Consider the following 25136-nt stretch of genomic DNA (forward strand, 5'->3'; position numbering starts at 1 on the left):
GACGATGTAATAATGTGGCATGGTTAACCGTGTCGAACGCGGCACTGAGATCTAATAATATAATGGCTGCCTTCCCTCCCTGGTCCAGCACAGATCTTGTTTCTTCCGTTACTGCAAGTAAAGCAGTTTCGGTGCCATGTTGAGGGCGGAATCCCGTCTGGGAGGCACAAAGTAGGTCATTGGACTCCAGATACTCTACCAAGATGTTATTGATGTGCCTCTCTAGCAACTTACTCGTCCAAGGGAGAAGGGAGATGGGGCGGAAGTTAGCCAAGTTGTTCTGGTCTAATGAAGGTTTTTTAAGAAGGGCCCTGACCATTGCACATTTCCACTGGGCAGGGACCACGCTGGAAACAATGGACGAGTTTAGGACATCTAAGATAACAGGACATATTGCCTCGCTGACTTTAAGGAGGGTCTGAGGAGGTGCAGGATCATTGGGAGATCCTGAGGTGACTTTAGAAAAAATTTTCTTCAATGCAGTTGAGTCAAGAAGAGGGAACTCCTCGAGCGAGCTGTGGACTGGAACGTCCGCTTTAAGGTCAGCAGTAATGTCCCGCTTCTCTGTATCAGTAGGAAAGGAGGAATAGATGGCCAAAATTTTCTGAGAGAAGAAAGTTGCCAAATTATTGCATCGAGCTAGCGCCCCAGCAGAGGAGACGCACTCAGGGGGGGGAGAGATTAGTGACTTAGCTATTTTAAATATTTCTCTGGGTGAGTTAGCAGCTGACTTGATTTTAGAGTCATAAAATTGGATTTGTGCGCTTTTCATTTCAATCCAAAATAGTACATAATGGCAAAAATCTGGCTATCCTTCTTGCTTGTGGTTGCAAGTTATTGTGAAAGCTAATGGAACATTTTTTCCCACTTCAAGGTTAATTCAGGATTTACCTGAATTACCTCATTGCTCCCCTTTCAAGATAAATGCACAGGTCTTGTCAAGGAGGTATTTTTCACTGGTTTGCATAAATAGTGTTTATATATGCTAGGCACATGCTCCCTGTAGCCACATCATCATCGGTGATACTCTTATAAGAGACTTTGGGGCATATTACAAGGGGATATTGCCACCAGTGACGTTCTGGTGGCAATATCCCCTTATTTACAAGGCTATGTTAAGCCACTTAGCTTGTCTTAATGCCACCTTGTAAATAAGGCCCCTTAGCGTGAAAGGGGCATGCAATGGGTGTTGCAGTGGGCTTTCCACCACAACACCCATTGCTTTTGGTGCTACCCCATATTTACAAGGATGGGGCAGCGCCAAAAACTAAGGCCAAGTAAAATCTGGTCTTAGGATGGCGATACAGGGAGAAATTATTAATTTCTCCTCGGATTGTTCTCTTTCTGTGTGTGCAGCATTCTGCAACACACAAAGAAACAGCAAATCACCTTTCAAAATTGTTTGTGTCGGAAGGTGTGCTTTTCTGCACATAAACAATTTCCCCTGCAGCGCAGACACCCTGGAAACATAGTACAAGAGTGCCTGCGCTGGTGCTAGGCAGCCTTTTTAGTGTCAGTGCTAGGGGAAATGCAGTGGTGCTTCGTATATTTGTAAATACGCTGCATCCCTGCATTTAAAAAATGTTGAAGCCCGGCGTCAACAATTTTGGCACAACATCGTGTTCCAACAGTTTATAGTAAATATCCCCCTTCTGCAGTTTCTAAGCACTGTGAATTGCAGATGTCACTTCTAAGGTGACAATTCAGACCCCCAAAGCTATAAGAATGGCTTGATTGGCAGATATTAGTGTTTTAATATATATTGAATTAATAAACAACTGCCATTCTGCTCCTTTCTAAATTGCACAAACAGTGCCACCAAGTGGAAGACTATCATAAGTGCGGGTGTTAGCAATTAAGTGCTGGTGCCAATCAAAACAAGCCACTGGCTCAAATTAAGCACTCATGTCCTCATGTAATGCACTGGTGTTATGTAAAGCGCTTTGGGTCTAGTTCATGCTATATAAAACTCTGTAAAAAAAAAAAATAATAATAACTTCTCAAGGCTAGAGTCATTCGAAGAAAAAAAGGGCCAGGTCTGTAAAATAACAAACAGGCTGGAAGGAAAGTAATGAAACAGCTTGTATTTGTCCATGCATATCCTAAAAAGGCCACGAATGTGCAGGGAACACCTTTGCTGGAGTTACAATAACACATAGCCTAATATTTATAAGGTATGATGAATGACAGTGAGGCCTCCACAAAACTCCAGGGTGGGGGCAAGGGGTACGGGAGGGATAACAGGGAGATAGCATTTTGAAAACCATACCTTTCCTGCGGTCGATGCGTCGGTGCTCCTTTCTTTACTCTGAAGTGTCCCAGCAGTCCCTGGGACACCCGCAAACCCAAAACAGATGCGGCTCTCACATGATAGCAGCACCATGATTAGTCTGAGCGCCCTCGTTTGCCACTCAAACAGTGCCTTAGAGCCTGCTGCATTTCTCCGACTCAGCCGAATTGGAGAAACGTACGTGCTCATGTCTGTTTGGCTGACCTGCGACGGCTGGCCAAACAGACGTGGGCACTTTACAGTGGACCCCCCCCCCCCTCCTCCCTGCCATGCCTGGCCCAGCCCCACCCAAGACTCCCTAGCTCAGTCAGTCAGCGGGGGGAAAAATGATAATATTGTCATATTATAACGCTGATTGACTCAATGGGGTGACGCTCTGCCGCCATACGGAGGAGGCACACCTGGACACAGGAGGAAATAGAAGGATAAGTGCAAAAAAGGACTGCATTTCAATATTGTATTCTCTGATATGTTTTACAGATTCCAAAACCATACAGAAGTAGCTGCATGTATAAAGCAAACTTTCAGCTGAGTCGCTTCCAGGTGTTTATAATGAGCCACGACAGAGCTCTGGCGTTCAGGCTGCAAGCAGTGCACGTTTCTCTCAGGACCTGTCAGTGGATGAAAGAGGTGCTAACATTACATGGTCATCCAATCCTTGTCCTTTCAGCGAGGCACACAGCAGTGGACATGTTAGCAATCAGAAATCTAAATTTTGCCACGCTGGGAAGAAGCCAAGACCAAGTGGACATTTATCCAGAACCTAAGTTCTCAATTAAGCAACTGTATTTCGTCTGGGATAAATGACTTTCAGAAGCATTGTTTTTTTTGTTGCTTCTCAGCCAGGCAGAGTTTAGAATGATGCAAATGCTGGCAAGGGCCTAATGTAGTGCCCACTTGCGATGAAAGAGAGAAAAACAAGGGAAAAATAAAAGGAAGGAGAAGGGAGAGTGGAATGGGAAGGGAAGAACTAGTGAGAGGTGAACTTTGAAGGAGAGGCAAGACCACTTACCCCAACTGTCTTGTCTGGTTTCTGGCACTTCCTGGACTGCCGAGGTTTGACGTAAAAGAGAGGAAGGCAAGTTTGTGTGTGTTTTACAGCATGTCTAAATTCTCCAACGTAAGTTCAGACTATACAAGAATCATATTAAAACATTGGCCGATACTAATAGCTGAACCTGATTTTAATGGAGCCTTTAACCATCAACCCATATTTTCTCATACAAGGGGAAGGAACCTTGGTGAAATACTCAAACATAATGATCAAATTGAAACTACTTTCAAAGGAACAAGACCATGTGCAAACTGCAATAACTGCCACAACATAATTCCAGGGAACAGTGTTATGCACCCTATGAAGGGTTCACAAATTACTTTGAAAGTTACAGCTACGTACGACACCACTAATGTTGTGTACTTACTAAAAGGCCCTTGCGGCAAAGCGTACATTGGTAAGACTGAACGCAAACTAAAAATACGCCTTAATGAACACAAATCGAATATAAGAACTAAAAATGTCAAATCATCAGTAGCAGCACATTTTTTAGAGATGAACCACAATATTTCCCAGTTAAAATTCATGGTACTAGAAGTTATACAAAAAATTGAAGGAAGAGACAACAACAAATATTTGCTTCGCCGTGAAAACTATTGGATTTATAGACTCAACACGATAAAACCCCATGGGTTAAATGATCGAATAAAATGTTCATGTTATTTATAATTGAGAGCCCACAGTGGCTATATGTTCTGTGCCATTGACCAGATGTTACATCAGTTGACCGTTTTATTTTTATTGTCATTATCATTTTGTCTGACCAGTATTAATTTCACATTATGAGCATGTTTACCTAATGCTTAATCTAATGTTCAACCTTGTGTGTAGAAATATTCACATAAGGTTCACCGAGTCTTTTGGTTAACATTCTTAGTCTGTTTTTCATGCCTTTTTTCCATTTATAACATCGAGTCCGTTTTTTAGTTCCATACACAAACACACCAGAACCGTACACACCCGATCATGATTAGTCCGTCCTTTACCTTTATACACGCGTCATTCACACGTAATACGTAACATTATCCAATAGCCTTTTAGATACGTCAAGTATCAGGAAGCTCTGCAGATTGTGAGCAGATCACACCGAGAATTACCCGCGTCCTTCACGCTTTACATTCATCCGTGAGTATTATACCATGATAGCTTTTAGAGTTATGGTCTGCCAGCCTGGACATTAGACTAACTCTACATCCCCTTTTTTTACGTTCAGATATTTCGAAAACACAGATACGCCGAACCAGTACGTTTTTTTCGGATTTTAATCCGTTTTCACTTTTTTCCTTGCACTGCACACGTATCACATCGTCATGCACGTTTATTACACTTTTTTATGCTTTCACGCTTGACCACCATAGTAGATACCATTGCTTCATGTAGACATTTATGAATCTAACAGACTGAATGAGCTTTATCGTTTCTTACTTGTAGATATGCTCCCGGATGAAGGGCCATTGGCAGAAATGCATAGGAGCTCACATTAACCAGTTGTATAATGAACATTTATATCGATGAATATGGATTGATGATTTTGAAAAAAGAACAAATGAGAAAGTAATAAATTAATTCAACAACTTGAACTTTAGTAAAAGAAATTTATTTTGTACCTTATTGAACATTTATCTTCAGTGTGCCTCAAGGGATGCAAACAATTACTGATTGAATGCACTTCTAATACTTTGATACTTTAATCGTCACGAGGACGGGAGACGATACCTTGGGAGCACCTACTTTCGCATTGCAACACTATATAAACTGTATGAACTTTCGCTGTGCACTAGTTAATTTTCACAAGTGTTTTACAGCATGACCTTTAGTGGTATACACATTCCAAGTCAAAATTCACCCTTATCAATGACTGCCCCAGCCCTGGTCTGCTCTCTGGCTGACATTCCCTAAACCGATACATAGAAGCATGTGCAGTGGACCAGTTTAGAGCATGCAACATGTGACCCGGCCTCAAAGAGCCATGAGTGGAATCTTACCACTCTGTGATGTCAGACTCTCCTCCAAAGCTGTAACCCCTCCCTGTCCCAAGTCGTCACCCTGTGCCAACTTGGGGAATGGGAGAGGTGATAAAAGGCAGCAGCAGAAAACTGACAAGCAGCCCCAGAAGTACAGGGCTCATGCTGCATATGCCAGGGACTGCTTCCGAATGGGACTCTTCATGGAGTCAATTGTGGACAGTCCCATTGGACCCAAGTATTATAGACCTGGGCTGGTAGCATGTTAGCCATAGGCTGCTTAAAGTATACATAATCTGCACCAAATGCGTGATGTAACTGGCACATACATACTATCATATGTGCCTAAAAAAACCTGCCTGACATCCTCTTCAACGAGGCAAACTAAGGCACTGCACAGTGTATTTATTTGAATGGAAATTGGATGGTAATTGCTTTTTGCAATTACCATCCATAACGCTGTGAAACTTGAAGTGTGCAGCCCCTCTGCCCAGTAACAGAAACTGATGCTGCTTGATGCTACATTGTATAATAACAAAGTACATTGTGTTGGCCCCTTCATGAAGAAATAAAAAAAATGACTTAGTTAGTTGCCTGTCTTTGAATGGCATTTTAGTTTATGATTGTGCAGGTGATTATAAGTGTGTCTATGTTTATACCGATGGGGGCTGTTTCCCTTTCAATGGGGTTTTATCAGTTATTATCGGATTAAACCTGAAACAGGATAGCCTGGTTATATGGTTTAATTAAGGTCATGAAAACATTTTATTGACCAAAACAAAGTTGACCGATAATCATTATATGTTTGCATCAAGGTAAGTGACATATTTTAAAATGCTTATTGATAGCCCTACGGTTAACAGTAAGTCATGACAAGCTGTGATGAATGTCTTTGTCAGATAGTACCATCCCTAATGATATCAGTGGTGTTTTAGTGCTTTACTATTAATGTGTTGTCACCCTCACAAAGCCAGTAAGCCTGCCTTTGCTAACTACACAATTTTATATTGTTTCTGATGTGGAGGGTACTGTGGTCTTAGGGTTTGGGGCTCCCTAGGGGTGTCAAAATGTTAAGAGGGTGTCAACTTGGGTATTTCCATCTGCCTCCTTGTATATATTTGTAAATTAATGTGACTTATTCAATTATGTGTGCTTAATAAAGTACTTTTTACCACCTCCCATGAGTAGGTCTTGGACTGTTCGGTTTTGCTACCCTTAGAGAGTCAAGTGCTACAATGAGTTACTTGGCTCCCAGGAAAGGGACAGTTATGGACTTATTAAACCCTTTGCACCTAATAACTCACTTTCTTACACAAATGTATTGCATTCTAATATTAGTCCTTAACTAGATATTGTGTTGACATGCAAAGACTCCAATTTAGTGCATAAAACAGAGCAAATATGAGTATTTGAGCCTTTTTTAAAGGTTACTTCTATTCCTTTTTGCCGTGACAGATTTTAGCACAGGATCTTCCAACCAGAGCGACAATGAAGACACTACAGGGATATGACCTCAGCGTCAAGTGTGGGGATAAAGACAATGTTGTAAGTAAGGCTGGAGGTGATCCCCAAAGTGTTAATGCATTGAGAATGGTGCAATTAAGTTATTTATGTGGTATGCATTTGTATAGTATTTGAAATGCACAATCCTTGTCAAGAAGCAGCGGAGAATTTACAGGGTCACAATTAACCATGCAGTCAACAAGAGACAAGAAAGGTAGCTACGTTATGAAACTAGTAAAAGTAAAGTGTACTTTTACTGCATTGTGCAGTTGTGTTCTTTATTGTCTTAATTTCTGCCCGAAATTAGAGCAGCATTTGAGTGGTCCTTCTGGATATGGGGGGTTGTTTCAGATCCTGGGGGTGGAAAAGACCTGCTGCCTTTTTTCTTCTTTTTTTCCCTCTTAGTCTTTGCATATGACTGGGTCTAAACTGGGATGGCATGGTGAGCAAAAGAATGATGGATTTAACCCAGATCTCTTGACTGGGGGTGAATGTTTGATTGTTCAACATTCCATCTATCATTTGTGTGTCTTTTGGTGTGGTAAAAACGACTTGACGTGATTAGTAGGGCAGCGCACCAGCTGTATTGAAAAGTTCTTGACTCCATCGACGAAGCATTTGTATATATGTGTCTTGTTAGTAAGAGATGACCGGAACCATTTGGTCCCTGACAGACGGAGAGGATTCATGCTGTAGAATGTTCCGTTAACTGTCGCACTCCGAGGAATAAAGACATGTAATACCAAGCTCTATGTGTGGTGTAGTCATTGATTGTGCCATAGCTGAAGACGATGCTACAACTGGTGACAAGATAGGGGATTATGTAAAACCTGTGACCCGAAGAACCGAGAGTTCTCTCCCGGAGAGTTTGTTGTGGTCCAGCAAACTGCTCCTGTGTGCCACTATCAGAGATATTGAGAATACGATCACATTTTATTTATGTTTATTTATTTGCAACGTTTTATATAGCGCTGGCTAGACCCGGAGGTATCAGAGCGCTTTACATGAGGATCAGCAAGTTACAGGATATATAGATATATCAGTTAAATCAGCGAGTTACAGGTTACATAGTTACAACCGTTTGAATCAAAGAGGGAGGGGGAGTGAAGGAGACATGAACGGGGAGAAGAGGAAAACAATGTCAGATGACCGGCTGGGTAGGTGACGGCCAAGGGGCCAGACTCCTCTATAGCTGCATAGGACAGCTCCACCGGGCATCGGCCAAGGTTGCTCGGTCTCCGCGGTAGGTGCAAACAGATTTGGAATCCGCCCAGGGGGTGCCATCATTGTTCCATCGAAGGGGGAGAGAAGGAGACACATAACGGGGAGACGAGGAAAAACAATGTCAGATGACCGGCTGGGTAGGTGACTGCCAAGGGGCCAGACTCCTCTATACCTGCATAGGACAGCTCCATCGGGCATCTGCCAAGGTTGCTCAGGCTCCGTGGTAGGTACAAATAGTTTTGTAATTTACATCAGTTGAATCAGCGAGTTACGGGTTATATAGTTACATCAGTTTGAATCAAAGGATCAAAAGAGGGAGGAGGAGGGGGAGGGAAGGAGATACATATGGGGAGACGAGGAAAAGAATGTCAGAAGACCAGCTGTGCAGGTTATGTTATGTTATGTTATCGGGAGTTTTATTAAACGCTCAGCTACTCAAGCAGAGTGTCCCGGCGCTGACAGACCAAACATAGCATAACTCCGTCATCGGAAGAGAGATTAGAGACAGAACAGCCATGTTTTTAGCTCTTTCCTGAAAGAGGCTAAGTCCTCGTTTTTTCTCAGAGCGAGTGGCAGAGCATTCCAGGCCCGCGGCGCCAGATATCTAAAGGACCAGCCCCCGGTCCGTGCACGCCTAATTGCCGGGACTGTGGCCAATGGCATGGCAGCCGATCTTAAGGCTCTAGATGGATGGTGAAAGCCAACTCTCTTCCGCAAATAAATAGCCCCAATGCCATGAAGGGCTTTAAACGCAGTGGTGATTGCCTTGAACCTAATGCGTTGCCGGATCGGCAGCCAGTGCAAGGATTTCAAAAGAGCAGTGACATGAGACCTGCGGCCGAGGCCGAAGATTGCACGCGCTGCCGAGTTCTGCACTACCTGTAGGCGAGACAGAAGCTGTTCCGGCAGGCCAAGGTAGAGTACATTTGCATAATCCAACCTTGATCCGACCAGAGCTTGCACCGTTGTTTTCCTATGGGCGATGGGAAGGAGAGGGAGGAATTTCCTTAACATTTTTAGTAACCCGAAGCACTGCCCAACCAGACCAAGAATTTGTGGTTTCAGTGAGAGAGAATTGTCCAACTTAATTCCAAGATTCTTAGCTACCGTAGAGTCAGTGGAGGGGGGATACATCCCAACAGGCCACCAGGCCTTCCAGCCAGGGTCAGGGGGGCACCCAAAGAATAGAAGCTCAGACTTGTCGGAGTTACATTTCAACTGATTTAGTTGAAACCCGGCAAATACAGCTTCCAGGCAGTTCTCAATGCTCTCTAGGTGACAGCCAAATAGGTGTTGGAGAATAGTTACATGAGTTGCAAAAGCATAGCATAAACATAGGGTGGAGGGGGTAAGAAATACAACAGGGAGACGAGGCAAAACAGTATCGGACGTCCAGCTGGGTAGGTGATGGCCGAGGTGTGAAACCAAGCCAAACTCCTCTTAGCTGCATAGGGCAGCTCCACCGGTCATCGGCCAAAGGTTGCTCGGGCACCGCAGTACATACAGAAGGTTCTAGATTCTGCCTAGGGGGGCATCGTTAAAAAGTTCCATTATGGGCACCGGTCATGGCGCAGCTCTTACCTGAACTTGATAGGTGGCATCTGAAGTGCCATTCTCGGAGCCGGTGAAGTCTTGCAGTCAGTGGTGACCTGCTGGGGCTTTTGCTGCTTTCTCCTGGACATCTCCCAACCGTGGGAGTCGGCTCTCATTACACCCGGGGGCCCCCCTCAAAACGTTTCAGCCCTTAACATCTCTTATACTCTACATAGAAGGTTGAAAGACACAACTCTGGTATAGTCTGGCAAAGTCTCACCGTGGGAGCAAAATCAGTTGTGCGATGGAGCGCTCAACAGGAGATACAGGTGTTGAACCAAAACCACTGTTTACACAGCTAATATACCACGCTAGATCATATCAAGGAAAGTAAAGCGATCCCCTCCGTCTTACACAGCCACCATTTTAGAGTCAGGCACCGTCCAGCTGCAGGTCATCATAAATCTGTGAAAGGCCCCATTATCAATTGCTCCCCAAGGGCTGCTAGCACTGCCTCCTCACGCTTACCTAGTATCTCGGTGGTATTACGCCTTAACGCAAAGCTGGAAAGATAAACTCCTCAGTGCTCGTAGAGCCGCCATTTTAGGTACAGGCATCTAAGAGTAACAGATCACTGCAAATCAAGGCTGGTAAAGTCACATTGGACCTACTGAAAGGCCGTGAACGGTGATGGAATAGAGACAGTCTACTTATCCAAAGGCCATGCGAAAAGAAGCCAAACCAGTTCAGATTGGCCATGACGATCCTGAAGCCAGCAAGTCACAAGGACTTACAGATGGTATGAATGGTGCAAGTCCATATGAACAGCTTATACTCTCATTATTAAGGGCCTTAATAATACTGTTGCCTTCCTAAAAGCACCACCTCCCTTCGATACTACCAAAAAGCTGAATATTGGTGACAGATGGATTGCCTGGATTGAAACCTTCGATGATTTTATTGATGCATTGGAAGAAGGAAATGACAAAAAGATGATTCAGTGTCTGGAGAATTTGACGGGTGAAGGAGTCAAAAAGTGGTGATAAAGAAAATACCACACGGTGGTGACGTGACATACCATCAATTAAAAGAAGCCATAAACACCAAGTTCAATCCATTGCCAAATGTCAACTACAAAAGGTACATCTTCAGTCATGAAAGGAAGAGAACTGGTGGAACAAAGGATGACTTTGTAGAAAGACTTGACTCCATCATCCAGCATTGGACGAGTTGAACGATGAAGAGGCCATGCATCTCAGAGTGATAGAAATTTGCCTCTCTAATTCCTTCAGATCACGAATGCTGAAAGAGACCCTCAGCTTGGAGTGAGTACTCATAGCTGCTAGAGCAGAAAAAGAACTGACAGACAAGCAGCTAATATGGTGGTCGGACGAGCCACAAGCAATCAGCCCTGAGTGTGAAAAGCAAGCTGAAACACAAGGTAGAAGGCCATAAAGTAATGTCTCCAAAGAAAAAGAAATTTATGTTTTCGACCTCGATTTTCCTTTACACATGAAAGTAAATGTCCTGCCATTGGATAGATCTGCAAAGGCTGCGAGAAAGAGAACCATTTTGTAATGGTTTGCAAAGCGAAGGAAAGATTAAAGTGCGCCACGTCAAGAAAACAAACAGGAGGAAAGATCAAGTGTGTCACATCGAGGCCTGATTGGCACCTTTTATCATATCCTGTGGGACTGTCCTGTGATCCAACAGTTATGGGAGGGGGCGACCCAGAAAATGAAAAATGCACTAGGGAAACCCATGCCACTGTCACCTAAGGGGGGGATCCTTAACGTATGGGGCGCCACAGATTTGACTGAAATAGAGCTTCAATGGGTGGCTCTGGGATTCCTACTTATAAAACGTTCAATAGCAATGCATTGGGGCATTTCTCCACGACCGTTGATAGTTGGGTGGTTGGCGGAAATGGATCGATGCATGCTCACTGAGAAGACCGTGTATAAACTCAGGGAATGTCCCAAAAAATGGGACAAGAAATGGGGACATTGGAATATATATAGAGGTGAGATTTGTAGTTCCCCCACAGCTGACATGGCCATGGACAGAACTGGTCCCTTACGTCGAAGTACCCGCTGATGTATTATGTTCTTATTGTACAATGTCTATTGTATTGATTCTGCTATATGTCGTTATGCTATTGAATTGTTGACTCTGCTCTCTTCACTTTAATAAAATGTTATTTAAAAAAAAAAGTGTGTCATATTGAGAAAATAAAATGGATTGCAGAAAATTTCAGATACGTTACAACAACGCCCTTCAAGGCCTAGCAGCAATATCAGTTTGAGGCAAGTAGAAACTGAATGAAGCAGATTGTCATTGAATTCCTCATTTAAAAATCACCACTGTCATGCAACAGTGAGGCAAGATGTGTGTGCGATGTCAATAATGACCACAGAAAGATGTGTGCATGTAGGTTTAGCTTCTCACAAGGAAGCGTGTCACTCGAAACTAGATCAACAAGTGAAAGTGCCAAATTAATTCACTGTCCTAAAATCACACTGAAGGTGAATGGGTGTTCCATACAGTTTATCATAGACAGTGGCACCTCAATAAACATTATGCCAGTGGAAAAGTACAATGAACTGTCTCCAGTGCCCTGTTTAACTCCATTGAAAAACAAGGTGTATACGTGGACTGCTTCAACACCGCTGCAAAATCAAGGTTCATTTGTAGCAACTATGAAACATAAAAAGTCAAACGTACAAGCACCAATTTATGTCCAGCCAGGCACTAAGTTGAGTGTGTGTTTACTCAGTTTCAGCACTGCAGCTGACATGGAGTTATTTTCTGTAAACTACAATGTCAATGCCTATCACAAGATAGTGAGTCAGTTACCATTGTTGTTTCATGGACTAGGAAAACTTAAAACAATGAAAGTGCAACTTCACATAAATGAGGACATCGTCCTGTTGCTCAACAACATAGTCAAATTGCATTTCATCTACAGAAGGATGTTGAGAAAGAAATTGAAACATTACTGAAACATACCATCACTGAGCGATCCACTGGTCTGATGCCATTTGTGTTTCCCATAGTGGTAGTGCCGAAGTAGGATAGTGGAGGCTCTGTGCACATCTGCGTTGATTTGCGCCAGGCAACAATGTGAATGAAAGGGAGCAACATCCAGGTCCACACATTGCTGCCATGATTACATAGTTGAATGGAGCCAAATTCTTTTCCCACCTCGATTTGAACAGGCGTCATCAGCTGCAGAACTCTCTCAAGATGTAATTTGTCACATAATACAGCCAGTCACAAATGCTTTCAACCCTGTACTGGGGTGAATGTATGACATTATTCTGCATTCTGCCAATCAACTGTTGTTTTTGCATTTGCCACCCCAATCAAGCTATCTTGGCTGAAGAGGGGTGAAACCCCGAAACCGGTCCTAGGTTGCTTGTTTCCAGTCCAGGGAGGACCTGGCTTGGCAGTTCAGGCTGGACTGTTCCCATGGGGCACAGGTTCAAGACTGATTTGCAAATGGCTGGGTTCAAACTGGAATGGCATGGTGAGCAAAAAAAAGATGGATTTAGGCCCAGATCCCTCTACTGGGGTTAATGTATAACTTTGTTCTGCATTCTATCCATCAACTGTTGTTTTTGCAATCAACTACAGTGATGACATACTAGTTTTTGGAGCCTCATGAAATAAACATGATAAAGCTCTTACATAAATGTGTCATATGCTTGCTGATGCACATCTCACATTACATGCAGAAAAGTGTGAGTTTCATAAAATATAACTCATGTTTTTCCGTCATATCTTTTCTGATGGGGGAATGACTCCAGATTTAAGTAAAGTATAAGCCTTGTCATCCACTTCTTCCCCAGATGATGTAACGATGCCGCACTCCTTCTTTGGTATGGCCATTTTCTGTTCATTGTATATATGTGACTTTCCCACTGTGAGTACCCCGTTGACAGACCAAATGAAACAAGATGTTCCATTCCGATGATCACGTGACTGTTAACAAAGCTCCAAGAAATCAAACATGCAATTGAGAACCCCACTGAAATGGTATACTTTGATCCGAAATTGCAAACCGAGGTTATTGTTGATGTGAACCCAGTAGGTGTGGGTGCCATCCTGACCCAGAACACTAGACATCCCAATGCAACACGATGCATTGTGGCGTATGCTAGCAGAAGTTTGTCATCGACAGAACGTGCCTAATCACAGCCTGAAAAAGAAAGCCTAGCTGTGGTGTGGGCTTGTGAACATTTTCATGTCTTCCTGTTTGGGAAACATTTCATGGGTATTACTGACCACTAAGCAATGCTCACTATTTTCGGCAATCCTAAATCCAAGATGCCCCCTTGCAGCGAAAGGTGGGGGTTGCGACTGCAGGAGTATGATTATACAATTGTTCATCGTCCAGGAAAAGTTCCGAATCCTGCTGATTACTTCTCATGTGTACCCATACTGTGTCATGGCACCACTTCTAAAGCAGTTGATGCTTATGTTAACTTCATTGTGAAATCCAGTACACCTGCTCCCATATCAGTAGAACAAATAATTGTTGCTACGAGCACTGACAGACATTTGCAAACTCAGAGAGACATTACTACTCATCACTCGTGGCGAAAGCATGCTCGACCTCTCCATAATGACATAAAATACCAGAAATTTTAAAATGTGCAGGAAGAACTTTCAGTCACTCCAGAAGACATCATCTCACATGGGTCAAAAGTTGTCTTACTTGAGAGTCTGAGACAACAAGCCATTGAACTGGCACATGAGGGACATCTTCAAATAGTTTCTACTAAAAGAGCCCTATGGGACCAAGTGTGGTTCCCTCGTCTTGATGAAAGACTTGAAAAATAAGTAGAGGACTGGCATTTGTGCAACTGCTTGCCCTCTAAAACCACCCTGCATCCCTTAAACATGTCTGATCTCCTAAAGTATGCATGTGAAAGAGTGCAATTGATTTCTTTGGCCGCCTTTACAAAGGTCAATATTTGTTAGTCATTGTTGATGAATATACCCTTTTTCGCCTTGTGGAAGATCTGTCATCGACTACTCATGAAAGAGTCATTGAGAGATTAGGAAGTACTTTTGCAAAATGGGGTTTTTCTTCGATTTTGAAATCTGATGATGGCCCGCCTTTAGATAGTCGAAAATTTAAAGATTTTCTCACTCACTTGAATTTCGAGCATCAGAAAAGCAGACCTCTCTGGTCACAGGCGAATGGTGTTGTCAAGACGTTCATGAGCACCATCAAGAAGACCATTCAGTGTGCTGCGCTGGAAAAGTTTGACCTCAAATCATTTCTTCAGTCAATAGTTCATGCATATATGTCAACTCTCCATTGTACCATTGGTTAAAACCCTGCCAATTTAATAATTGGGAAGCCATATGCACCAAGTTGCCCCAATGGGCCATTGAACGATCTATTGACGAATAGGACACTGTACAATGCACGCGATGACAAAGCATGCCATTACAAAGCACTCATTACAACGACTGTGTTGTTACAACGCATACCATTACAACTCAAGTTATTACAAAGACTTGATATGGGGGAGCGGTGCTGAATTTTGGAATACTATAATTTACTATTCCAACTCCAGTCTGTGCAACAGTAGGAAAAGTGTTGGATTTAAAATCGAACACCTTCTGCCCCCTACAGCATGTCGTTGTAACAACTTGTGTTGTAATGGTAGGCGATGTAACAATGCAGTCGTTGTAATGACTGCGTTGTAATGTCATGCGTTGTATCGACTTTGTTGTTACCTCTATTGACATCGATAAACTTTGTGCTAATAATTCATCTCACAAACGAAGAATGAAGACCTACACAGATAGCTGCTGCTATGCAAGGAGCACTGTGTTTAAAAGAGGAGACCATGTCATTGTCAGGCAGAAAAGGAAATGCAAGTCTGATGGTCCTTTTGATGTTTACCCATTGAAAGTTGTGACTAGTAAAGGACACATGGTGACTGCCCACCGTCCTGGAAAGTCCATTGTGGGAGACTGGTCGTATTTCAAGCACCTGCCTCAACCTTCACCACCTCCAGATATTAGAATTGAGACCTATTCACCTGAGAATCTGGAAAACTTAATGACTGTACCAATGTCTCTGTCACCAGTGCTAATCAGGGACACATCTCTTGCATCTCCACAGCCTCACATGTCAAGGTCTGGGCAATTGATTCAAGCACGAAAATAACTTATTGAAGAATTGTGAATGTATTTATGTATTAGTTGTACTTTACATTTAACAAAGGGGGAGATGTAGTCTCTTGTGAGTTAGAGATGAAAGGACACTTTGGGTCCCTGATAGACTCCATAGAACAGTGACGTAAGTGCTTGAGTGTGGGGATAGGATTCATGCTCTACAATGTCCAGGTAATACTAAGATCTGAATGTAGCATAGTAATTTCTATGTACACGGGCTGGGGAGGACGCTACAAATCCAAACCCAAGTTATTACCCATGTAAGTATAGTCCTATCACACAAACATCAATAATTACATCCAGTTAAGATCATATCATGTCACAAAAGATAGGCACATTAATTATAACAAGAGTACTTTTAATTATAATATTCTTCTCCTGGTCCTGCCAACACGTGTTTCGTCATGTGGGATCAAAACCCTCGACTTCCTCAGGGCTAGGCTGCACGTTTGAACTCACGGAGCTGAGACGAAACACGTGTTGGCAGGACCTGGAGAAGAATATTATAATTAAAAATACTCTTGTTATAATTAATGTGCCTATCTTTTGTGACATGATATGATCTTAACTGGATGTAATTATAGATGTTGGTGTGATAGGACTATACTTACATTGTAGTGCTCTACGGATCCTTTTAGAGGCTTTGGATGATTGCCTCTCCCTAAGCACCCAACCATCAATATATGTTGAAGGAACCACATACTTGCCGTGATATCTGTGAGCGCCATTTACATCCGGGGCTAATCATTCCCTCTCTTTAGCCAAGTTATTACCCATTGTACATATTATACATTTCAATACTGAATTCATCTTTTGATGATAGGTTATTATTGCAAACATTTCTCAGAACAGACCGTTAATGGTGCAGAAATGATATAAGAAAGAGCGCCAGGGTTATAGAAATACCCACCGTGTACTACATACCTCTGTGCAATGCAACAGACGTTGTTATATGTGCGCATGTACAGAATACTAATGTAAACATTTACATGCATACTCAATTGCATATAATGCTAATACAGCTATTTTTACATTCCGATATGCATAACGTTCAATGCTAGCAGATATTATTGTGCACATACAAGATATAGGATAATGACCCTCAACAGTACATTTTAAGAATGTTGCACATCACTGAGGAGCTTACCCTTCATAATGAGCCACAAGGCAGTAAGCAATATCCATTTAAATGTACAGTTATAATTCATTATAATACGTGTCATTCCTCTACCCAGTTCCCCTATCTCTACTATCTCACTAGTTGTTCTAAGAAAGGTGTAAGTAGAGTATCTAGTTTTATTTTATTGAGTGGAGTCTCAAACATGTAGATAATTTCTAAAAAAAAAAATAATGTGGTCCCTAAGTCCCACAATACCTTGCAATCTGCAGGCCGAAATGTGCGAGTTGCACTTCACAAACCTCCATTACATACATGCAATACATCCATACAGCATTAACACGAGTGAAAATCTAAAAAACATTGTTATTCCATTATGTCAAGGTTGTAATATTAACTTGCACAGATATCATGTCCTCAATATCAAACACATTGTCTAGGTAACTAGATGTGAACTTCATAACAGTAACTGTCTACACCCCTATACATACTTCCCTTTGTGTGAGAAGTCTACCTTGTAGATAAGCCATCTTTGCTAGTTATTACACACCTACGTACATTTAAGCCTAATCAAAACAATAGTATACATACATGCAGGCTCCCACATAACCAATGCACTGCCAGCAATACCACACAGCTAACCTTTAAACAGTTGTGGTGTGGAGGCTATTCACTATTGTAGTTGTGGGGGCTTTATTTCTTTAAAATATATATGCACATTTGCAGTTATACTACTAAGTCCAGTAGAACTTTTTTCTATCCTCTCATAACCCAAATGTATGCTGTTTCTTTGGTGGGCTTGTTTATCTGAAACTTATGAAAATATGTGTAAAATATTCTGATCTGTAACTTCTGTGTTTAACGTACTGGAACAAATGTAATTGAGTCCTTGGTATGAGCTCTGTGAGGTGCCAAAGTCAGTGTCATAATAATATGGCAGATACACCTAGTAAGTGTAAACTGAACAGGCTCTAAGACTTCAGCAATTAATTATTCAGCTACTAAAGTTCTTGAAATTGAATAAAGAGGTTATTTTAAAGAAAGAATTCTGAATGATCAAGTGTATTTATACATTTAGCAGACACACACATTGAGTGCAATAATGGAATAATACATTCGGTCTTGGGTCTGCATAGGTCCCAGAGCCACTGAATAGATGTGTAACATTCTCTTTTCTCGTCCACAGGGAGATCTTCTAATGAATGACAGACAGTGCAAAATAGTGCAGCGTCAGATGGAGTTCAACAGCGGCATCGCCTACGGCATTGACTGCCTCCTAACTCCTCCCAGCCTCGGCGGGCGGTGTGACAGTATGGTGACCTTGGATCTTTTGGTCAGTCACAAATATCAATTTACTTTAGATGAATGGGTGGAAGAATGAACAGTTGAATATTGGCATGTGCATCTTTATTTACATTTAGGTGTTCACAGCACTTGGATAAACAGTGCCTGAGTGAACTGCTGCCTATAAATTAAGAACGCAGCATGGTTGGCATGGCTGAATCTCTTCCTATGCCCTCTTCTCCTGCAAAAAAGTACATCTGTGAATGTGTCTGAGGCTCTTCAAGCGTAAGTCCTATTTAGGCCTTACTGGAAATTTGGCACTAGTTCAGATAGCTTTTGCTTCTCTCCTAGTCTAAAATGAACAGACTGGCAATGGCATCTGTTAGAAATAAGGTCTGTTGGCAGAGGTATGCACCCTGTCCTAGTAGGGACCAACCCTCTAGTGAGGGTAAGTCAGATACCCAACCTAAATTAACCTGTGCTCACCCTCTGGTTGTTTGGGAAAGAGCAGTCAGGCTTAACTTAAGAGGCAATGTGTAAAGTATTTGTGCACACTTTAATAATAGTATCGCAATGAAACCACAAAAAAAGTCTCCACACCAGGCTAAAAAAAATAGAGAAAATGTTTCCGATTAAAACAAGATCAAAACAACAAAAAATCCAATCAGTAGAATTCGAGATAAGAATTTTTAAAGATTAAATCCAAAAACAGTGCTTAGAAGTCAATAGCGCTAAAGGATTACTTGAGGTAGCACTAGACCGGGGCAGATCTGAAACGTCAAGCTGACCGTAATGGAGCATAGATCGGACACAGTTTCAAACAGTTCCAGCTGAAGTTTTACCTTCTCAAGTTGAGCCAAGATCCCTGTTCGCTGGGACCATGGTGAGCATTGCGGGCGGTGATCTGTGCCGGGCAAAGAGCAGCCGGGCATTGCAGACCATCTGGCTAGGGCCTCGCAGTCATGAGCGGTGATGATGCTGTGCGAAGAGACAAACTTGCGCCCGCTTGCGCTGATCCTTCAAGCAAGCGACGCAGTTCCGGAACAAACGGGCCATTTCACGGTCGCGAAGAGTGCAAAAGCTTGATTTAAAAGGTCTGTAGTGTAGGTAACCCACTTCTGAAACCCTGAACAGGAGGGGTCATCTCAGGGAAGGGTTGGGCTCATAGATGGCAGAGTCCAGCAGCACCAGCAGAGCTGCAAGAAGTCTTTTGTGACCCTGAGACTTCAGAGGACAGGAGGCAAGCCAGCAAGCCCTTGGAGAATCTTGGGTTCAAGGATGTAGAGAGCAGGTCCAGACACGCCTACTCCCAGGAAAGAAGCAGCAGGCCAACACAGCAGAGCAAGTTGCAAAGTGACAGTCCCTCATGTAGCTCAGCAATCACCAGGCAGCAGGCTAACACAGCAGAGCAAGAAGCAAAGTGTAATTTCCACCTACAGCACAGCAGTGCTAAAGTGCCCAGAGTCCTAAAGTCAACAAAAACGAATTCAGCAAAATGGGGAGGATGAAGACAAAATGTTTGGGGGTGATGCTGCAGAAAGGGCCATTTCCAGCACAATCTAATAAATGTAGGGCCCTTATTATCTTGAACTACTTCTCCTATGCACCCACAATCTACTCTCTTTAATGGAACACCTTTTCAATGACTCGTTCCATTTTCTCTACATCAAAAAATAGTCCGTTCATGGAAGTTACCCACCACACATCTAGAAGGGCTTAAGACAACTTTTCCTTATCCATGGACTGGAGATGGTAGCAAATGGTACATTTTGTTACTACAGCAAACTTTGGAATATTGTGAGATTCCTGGTACTTCGGCTCTACACCATACTCATGTAGAATGAATCTCATTTTCTTGGACCATGCATCGGTCCAAAAACATGTCATGTGTACATCTAGTCTTGCTGCGTGTTTAGCAGCTGCCAAACAGAATGATTTAGACACAGGGACCAATTCTGATTTGTCAAATAGGAAACAATCAGAGCAGCTGAATAATCAGTATGATTGGTTGGCATATCACCAATCAGAATTGTTGAATACATTCTGGAACAAGCTCCCGCCCCTAACTGGATCATTTGTCAACCTAAAGACATGGAAGCAGTATTGACACAGGTGGTTTCCAGAAAAGAATTTTTTTTCTGCCACTAGGAAACAAGTTTGGCCTGTGAGCGAATTAAAAAAGAGAACCTTTGCAATTCCTACATTTCAGCAGTAATTTCCGTCAAGCACTGCTCATGCTCTAATGCTATGGTCAGAACGCTGCCGTTGACCAGTGCGATATGGTCATGATCTATAGCGTCTACTCTCCTTTGGAGGGCAAGGCTGTCCTCCCTGTGCAACTGTAAAAAGCCTAGTTAAATCTAGGATCAGAATGCGGTGATTTGCCACCTACCACAGATTTACTGGACCAATATTTGGTGCATTGTGGATCCGTTCTCCCTGACTCTTCTTGACATTGGTCTTGGCATTCTTTTGTTGTTACACGCTCTCAAATGAACCCTACATCAGCTTATAGTGCCTTACAAATATTTTATAACCTGATTGAAATATGGGCTAGTGTTTCGGAAATAGTGAGCCATTCCTCCTGAGGATGATCCTACTATTGCTACTACTACTAATAATAATAATAATTCTGCATTGTTTCTATATAGTGCTTAATCCACAGATGTCATCAGTGACCACTTAAATCACTGAGCCAATTTACTGGTGTCATACTTGGGTCACAGCCTATGTTTCCAAGTGATGGGACAAGGCTTCAAACATTGTCTGACAGTCCTTCTGATATTGCAAGGCAGGAATTATGTTTCTTTATAATACACTGGGGTCTCTTCAGTACACTGCTGTAGCGGTGAACCGAGTAGTGGATGGACACATTATTTTCACCTCGCTAGCTGCTGCTCTGCTCAAATCCTACCCCATGGCAGAGGATCTGTCTTCAACTTCCATACCAGGAATTTGTTTTTCCTCTTCCCCAGTACCTCCCTCCTTCATGAGGTAACTCTGAGGTCAGAGGCATGGGCACCTCAGATGTCCTCTGAAGGCTCTAACCCTTTCTGCAAATAAATCAGTGTCTGTTTCATTGACACCTTCACTGCCCCCATCCCTGCCCTGAGGAGGTAATATTCCAGTGTTTAACCCACTGGTGAACTAGGTACTGCCTTTCATCTGACCTGCTTTCCCTGCTGCCAGGGAAGCTTCTGCTTCTCTGAACTTTGAACTCCGAAGTCCTTTCACTGTTGCAAACACAAGTGGGATGATATGACTCGAGTTAGTTGCTATGATACGCACTATTGTCATATTTATTCAGTCTCTGTTAGAGCATTAACTCTGCATATCTAAGGTTTAACATGTGTACATAAAGTAATCTGATTTCCAGGACCAGTTGTGCATCAACTAGAAATGATATCACTATTGTGATATTAACCTTTTCTCGGGCACTGGAGAGACAAGTCTAGTGGGATCACAAGCTCACTTTGTTTGTGACCTACTTGCCTAGGTCTTCATCACTGATCCTATTTTCGCTCTGGATTACAAATTTCTGTCAAATCCCCTTTTCCACTCTAAGTGAATGGTTCTCCCCTTCAGACGTACTACTACTGTCTTGTTACTTAAAAGCTTTGCTGCATATTTTGAGTTTTCTGCCACTTTAGTGTCCATGAGTGGACTTGCATTATGTTTCTTTGTGTTTATCAGGGACCTTGTCTGCAGGAACCTGCCCTATTTCCTCATAAATGTCGGCGAGTCATTTAACAATGTATAGTTTCTCAATAGTAGAATGATTCAGCAAACCCACTTGAATTGAAATAGAATTTTCTTTCACCCATTCAGATTTTGCTGTACCACAACCACCAATTTCTCACGTTAAAAAAAAAACAATGGACTGAGATGTGGCCAGGCGATCAATTCAAGCATTCCACCCATCGCTTTTCAACTACTCAGCATGGTGATAAGCTAGATGAGATCTATTTAACCTCACTTCCCAGCTCTGGTCTGAGAACTTTTATTAGCCATACTTCCAGCAATTTCCCAGCATGTTTTCACACATTTTCCCCAAACGGCAAGCGTTCCTTAACTATCCCTTAATATCAGTGAAAGTTTTTAAACTTGTCGTTGGTTATGAACTCGTGACCCTTGCTGACAGTGACCATTTTCCACAATGGATTTCCATTAACTGTGCTCTCTCATAAGACTCTCTAATGAAATGGATTGCTAGTCCCTGTAAACTCACTAAAAAAGGCCACATTGAATGGAATTCCACCGCGCATAACTATGTTTTTAGGAGAACAAAAAAATGGGTTTAATTGAGAGGTATTGTAAACAACCAGCGTTTGACGACAACCTCTTGCTGTTATATCTCTGAGTCACTTCGATCAACGATTTAAATCATCATTTAGAGGCAAACTTTATTGCATATTCCTGCCATTAAAAAAGGCAAGTAAACCTTGATATTCTTATCTGCTAAAAGAAAACAAGCATTCAGTAAACCAGGCCCTCAGAAGACTTGGTAGTGTGCTTGCTCTGAAAAAGGAGGTTGCACACTAACAGCAGCAGTATAGGAAAGACACCTGGCAGCTAAGGTTGAAGCCAATGAAAAAAAATATGCTTAGAACTATTCACAGTTTGTAAAGAAAGTTATCCTGGAAAATATTGGATCTATGTCCACTATTTTGCCAACAATGGGGCTTACTTTGACACTAACTGTGTATCTGTGAATCTCTGGTTTAATTTGTAGGTCTTTATACGTCCCTGATCCATTATGGACAATTGCTCCAGAAAGTATGTATATCACCGTATCCAGGAACACTGTTTGGAAGAACACTGTTTAGAAGAACTTGTCTGTAATTCCCTTGAAGGGTGCCCCTGGTCCAAATAGAGTTCCCACAGTAATTTTTAAAAGCGAGACCAGCTTCTGGGTATCATAGCGGACCCTCTTATACAGACATTACATTCTAAATAGGCTTATCCCTGAGAGCTGGCGAGGAGCAATTTAATCCATGAAATGAAAAGGGCTCACACAACTGCCACTTAATTGCCTTATTGGATGTGAAGAGTAAATGTTATGCCAAACGGCGACTTCAAGAACTAGAGTCTTTGGTCAAAAACAATCATTTAATCCTGTTTTATTGAACCAGGTTCCAAGAAGGTTGCGGGATTGATGACAATCTTCTTAAACAGTTAATGTTCTTAAATAGAGCAACTGGTGTTGTTTTATATACCGCCTTTATTGACTTTAAAACAGCATTTGCCTGTATTCACAGGAATGTATTGTGGTACAAACTGCTGAATTGGGGATTTGCAGAACTACGTTTAAGGGTTAGTGCCGCGACAGAGAAAAACATAAGTGTTGTCAACTGACAAGTGGGAAATCCTCACGCTTCAATCCTTGCAGCAAAAATTGAAATAGAAATACATTTCTTTCCAGACAAAATATGAGACTCTCTTCCTTCTAACAATCTATTAATTTAGGGCTTTTACATGCTCGTTCTTGGCTGAAGCACGTCCATAAAAAACTAATTTATTTTGAGGACTGGCTTAAAGAATGACACTATTACAGTCAGTTACTACCATGCCAATGATTACTTTTTTTTTTTTTTACTTTATTTTTGCAATTTTTGTGGTCACACAGACTTACATCAGAAAGTGCAGTACTGTTACACAGGTGAGGCACAGGCACAGTACAATCCAGGCATGAAAGGAAAACGAAATAGTACATTTCTTACAAAACACATCAAGGTAGGCATAACAATCAAAGGAAGCAGGACAGTCAAGTAAAGGTCGTATCATACTGATTTCCTATTTCTACATAGCGCAGATCTTAAGAGTCTCTAACAATTCAGTTGTATACGGTGGATTATAAGGTCGGTCTCTTCAGCTAGGTCAAGAGACGTAGCATGTTTTGCGAAGGTGTACCAGTCGCCCATGGTGTCTCTCCCACCTCTCAACCACAGCATACAGTAGCACCTTGCATAGATTGAGCATTGTTGTATCTATCTTGAGGGTCGGGTGTGATGTTGGGTGTGTGTCCCCTCTACAGAGTTTGCATCATTCCTGGCAAGGTATCCCCGCAATGGGTCCCAAATGTCACATGGTCGAGAAGCAATCGGTAATAATTCCGAATATGTATTTAATTGATCCTGACAATATATAAAATCATTCATCCAGTCTTTAAATTTAGGGGCTCTGCTTCTGCCCCAGCGACACGCCACCCTCCTTTTGGCCACCAGAAGGGCCAGCGCAATAAATCTGCGATGTGTCGCTTGTATGGGCTCCACGTACCCCAGTAGCGCCAGAACCGGGGAGGGATGTATTGTAGTGTGCGTCATCTCAGAAAGCGCAGTTATCACCTGAACCCAGTATTGGTTAAATACGTCACACGCCCAGGCGAGATGTAAGAAGTCCACCCCAGAGGCATGACATCTATCACAGTTGTCCGTTGTTCGTAGCTGAAGTCTGCACATTCGGGCTGCGGTGTAGTATAGTCGATGTATGAATTTATAGTGTATGATTCTATGTCTACTACTGGCTGAGATGCGTTCTGTGTGTTGAAGGGAGAATACCCATTGCCTGTCCGGGAGGGGGCTACCAAGCTCTTGATCCCATCTTAGCCTAGCTGGTAGAGCCGTGTAGTCTATCTGCGTGTGTACTGCCCTATAAATTGTCGATACCAATCTATATGGAGCATCCAGTTGGAGCAGGGTCTGCAAGGGGGCCAATACCACTGGTTCTTGTGGAAAGTCAGGTGTAAGTGCTTTCACACCTTGACGGAGCCGGATATAAAAGAACACTTCAAGTGGATTGGGATGTATTCCTTCATATAATTGTTCCATGGTTCAGAATGTACCGTTGCGGTATAGATCACCCCAGGTCGAGACTCGTATTTTGTGTAATAGTTTGCGGAATCCCGGCTCCTGTAATAGGGGCATGTCCGGATGGTAGCTCAACGGCAATGACTGAGCATATAATAACGGC

At 42.5% G+C, this 25136-nt stretch overlaps 1 protein-coding gene across 1 annotated transcript in view; it reads left to right on the forward strand.

Annotated features, from left to right (window-relative positions):
- STAB2 (stabilin 2) overlaps positions 1–25136 on the forward strand; it is a 944658-nt gene that overhangs the window by 699076 nt on the left and 220446 nt on the right. Inside the window, exons 52-53 of the mRNA XM_078674824.1 lie at positions 6764–6853; positions 18070–18216. Of these exons, the coding sequence (XP_078530950.1) occupies positions 6764–6853; positions 18070–18216 (237 nt within the window). The remainder of the gene's footprint in view (positions 1–6763; positions 6854–18069; positions 18217–25136) is intronic.

The sequence above is a fragment of the Lissotriton helveticus genome, chromosome 1_1 (assembly GCF_964261635.1).
Source record: "Lissotriton helveticus chromosome 1_1, aLisHel1.1, whole genome shotgun sequence".
NCBI lineage: Eukaryota > Metazoa > Chordata > Amphibia > Caudata > Salamandridae > Lissotriton > Lissotriton helveticus.